Raw genomic sequence first — 3655 nt, 5'->3', positions numbered from 1 at the left:
TTTGCTTGGATTTGCATCAAGGCCAGAAACCTCACTGAAATGTACAATGCATTGATAGAGCTTTTGAATTGATATTAGATTTCCTTTGCAAAACAACAGGAGATCATCAGCGAATATCAAATGTGTGATCTTGACCTTACCACACTTTGGATGAAAATTGAAATCCCTGTCCAGTTTCAATAGATCCAGGTTCCTTGAAAGATATTCCATGCCCAAGATGAACAGGTAGGGGGAAAGGGGATCTTCTTGCCTAAGGCTTCTTTCTCCTTTGAAATAGCCATGGAGTGATCCATTGAAAGATATAGAATACATAGGTGAAGATATACAAGTCATGATCCTTTCAGTCATTACTTTGGGGAAACCCAAGCCCTTTAGCATAGCTTCAATGAATTTCTAACTAATGGTATCAAAAGCTTTTCTTATGTCTATATTTATCATGACCATTGGAGATATGTATTTCTGACCATAGTTTTCACCAATTCATGAGCTAAAAGGATGTTACTGGCTATATTTCTACCTTTGACAAAAGCACTTTGGGCATCACTTATTAGATACCCCATCACAGACTGGATTCTAGTTGCAAGAATTTTAGATATCACTTTATAAAGACAGTTACAGCAAGAAATTGGCCGAAAGTCAGCAGGAGTGTTTGGGCAATGTACCTTAGGTATAAGAGTGATGGATGTAGAGTTGATAGCTCCCAATAGTTTACCATTTTGAAAAAAATCTTGAATAGCATGAGTAACTTCACCTCCAATCACATTCCAGGAGGATTTGAAGAAAGAAGATCCATAGCCATCAGGGCCTGGGGACTTGTTATCTGGAATGGAGAACACTGCATTTCTTATCTCTTCATTTGATATAGGTGTAGATAGATATCTTATATGATTTTCTCCCAGACATGGACCATTCTGAATAATATCAATGCTTGGATCTGATGTTGGAATGGTTGTGCCCATGAGGTTTTTATAGTAAGAAATAATTTCCTTAACAATTTCCTCCTCCTCAGTGATTTTCCCTCCCAGGCTATTGTTTAGGACTAGGACCCTGTTATGATGGCTGTTAGCCTTGATAATTGAGTGGAAATAGCTTGTGTTTCTATCTCCCTTGACACTCCATTGGATTTTGGCTTTTTGCTGGAGAAAAGAGATTCACAAGTCAGGAGTTTGTTGTATACTGATAGACAATCTTTTTCCTGACTAATGAGAACATGATTGAAAGGATCAACTTGGAGCTTTTGGTGGACCTCCTCTAATGCATTTTTTGCTCTATATACCTGCTCACTTATATTTCCAAAGTGTTTACTGTTAAGATCTTTCAAAACCTCCCTTAGATTTTTGAGCTTGAGAAAGAGTGAATACATTTTGCAGCCTTTCACTTGTTTTTGCCAAATTGAAGATACTGCAGGCAGGAAGTTGCTATGATTAGTCCACATTTTGAAGAACCTGAAGGGTTTCTTGCCTTGCCTACCCTCATCATAAATTGATATTAAAGCTGGGCAATGATCAGATAAGCTTGGAGGCATATACTCAACATGACTAGAATTGTATTTCTGAATCCATGTGTTATTCACAACATGACTGAATTTTTTTTCCAACAGAAACATACTTAATTTTATTCAAACAAACAAACAAAAATTACACACATAAAGGCTTTAATATTCAACGAAACAGTAACTAAGCGAGATACATCAAAGAAAAAGTGCTGTAACATATCATGTTCGCATATGATCAATGTATATCTTTGAGCTGTCAAGCACTTAAACAAATTCTTATTTCCTCTTATTCAGCAAACACAACTTCATCAAACCAGTCATAGGTGGTAAAGATGGACATTTATTGGAATATAGTGGAGAAGATGGGAATGGCGGAGATGGAGATGTATAGTAGTAAAGAATGGTGATGGAGATAGAAGTGGAGGCCAGGTATATAGTAGCACAGTGACAAAGGCGACGTAGATGATGGAGATGGAGATGTATAGTAGTAATTAAGGAGGAGGTGGAGAAGCAAAGAGGTGACTTGTCAACATACAGTAAGAAGAAGGAGATGCGGAAGATGGAAACGTATAGTGGTGAAGAAGGAGAAGGAGACAAGGAAGATGGGGGAGGCTGAGACATATGGTAGTATATATGGATGAAGTAAAGGTGAAGGAGGTGGTGATTACTTATAGTATGGAGGAGAAGGAGATGCGGGAGGTGGTGACTTGTAATAGTATGGTGGAGGAGGTGAGGGGGAAGGAGGTGGTGGGGATTTGTAGTAGTAGGTTGGAGGCGGAGGAGGAGGCGAAGGAGGGGGTGGTGACTTGTAATAGTATGGTGGAGGGGGAGAAGGAGAAGGAGGAGGCGGCGATTTGTAATAGTATGGAGGAGGGGGTGAAGGCGAAGGTGGAGGAGGTGACTTGTAATAGTATGCTGGAGGAGGATAGGGAGAAGGAGGGGGTGGTGACTTATAGTAGTAAGGAGGAGGAGGCGATGGAGAAGGGGGAGGTGGTGACTTGTAATAATAAGGAGGGGTATATGACGGGTAGGGAGGTGGAGGTGAAGTATAATAGTAAGGAGGGGATTTGTAATAGTAGGGAGCCGGAGACTTATAATAATATTCAGGTGGTGGTGTTTTGGAATAAGGAGGTGATTTGTATTGGTAGGGAGGCGGAGACTTGTAATAATATTCCGGTGGTGGTGCGTTGTGATAAGGAGGTGATTTGTAATAGTAGGGAGCCGGAGACTTATAATAATATTCAGGTGGTGGTGTTTTGGAATAAGGAGGTGATTTGTATTGGTAGGGAGGAGGAGACTTGTAATAATATTCCGGTGGTGGTGCGTTGTGATAAGGAGGTGATTTGTAATAGTAGGGAGCCGGAGACTTGTAATATTCTGGTGCTGGTGCTTTGGAATAAGGAGGTGATTTGTATTGGTAGGGAGGCGGAGACTTATAATAATAATCCGGAGGTGACATGTAGTAGTAATATGGCGGTGGAGGTGACGGCGAAGGGGGCGGCGGTGACTTATAGTAGTCAATTGCTGGAGGTGGAGGGTAAGAGTAGACATTAGGCTTGTCTTCATCTTTTGCAGCCACTGCAATCAAGCAAACAACCAATGCAAGGATTAGTTTCAACATTGTCTGCACCTTCTGTTGATCCGCCATGGCTGGCTAACAAACAAATGACTCAAACCTCCAAAATATGAAAGGAAGTAGAGATCTCTTGGCTAACTCAGTTGTGAGGAGCAATGCAAGTAACGTCCCCTTTATATACATATCCAATCTCCCTATTTTCACTCTTAGAAATGTTTTTTTTTCTTTTCTTTTTGAACAGGTCATATATGTTGTAGCCATGTACTATCATGCTTAGGTCTCTTAACAGCCTTTTACTATCTCATGAGGTGCCTAATTCCCACCAAATTCATGATATTTTACCAATTTGATTAGTAAGAGATAAGGACCAGATTTTTTTTTTTGTTTGTTTGTTTATGGAGAGTAAGTATATATACATGATAGTTTAATTACCAAGAACGACTAGTTCTTGCCATGTGACAATAGGTAGATATCGAGAAACTTTCTCTATACCATCATAGTAGTCTAAATATATTGTGCTCTAGCTTTCTTATAACATGAATATTAACTGAATTAGTAGTTAGTGATTAATGACATTGCTGTTA

At 39.7% G+C, this 3655-nt stretch overlaps 1 protein-coding gene across 1 annotated transcript; it reads right to left on the bottom strand.

The window, feature by feature from the left end:
* On the bottom strand, positions 1593-3143 carry LOC109835330 (extensin-2-like). The gene has a single exon (XM_020403307.1). The coding sequence runs from the start codon at positions 3141-3143 to the stop codon at positions 2160-2162; it is 984 nt and encodes a 327-aa protein (XP_020258896.1). The 3' UTR covers positions 1593-2159.

The sequence above is a fragment of the Asparagus officinalis genome, chromosome 3, assembly GCF_001876935.1.
Source record: "Asparagus officinalis chromosome 3, Aspof.V1, whole genome shotgun sequence".
Taxonomy (NCBI): domain Eukaryota; kingdom Viridiplantae; phylum Streptophyta; class Magnoliopsida; order Asparagales; family Asparagaceae; genus Asparagus; species Asparagus officinalis.
This window is presented reverse-complemented; position numbering and strand designations above follow the sequence as displayed.

Coding starts and splice junctions, on each gene's coding strand:
- LOC109835330 (XM_020403307.1), bottom strand. CDS start 3,143: ATGGCGGATCAACAGAAGGTGCAGACAATGTTGAAACTAATCCTTGCA.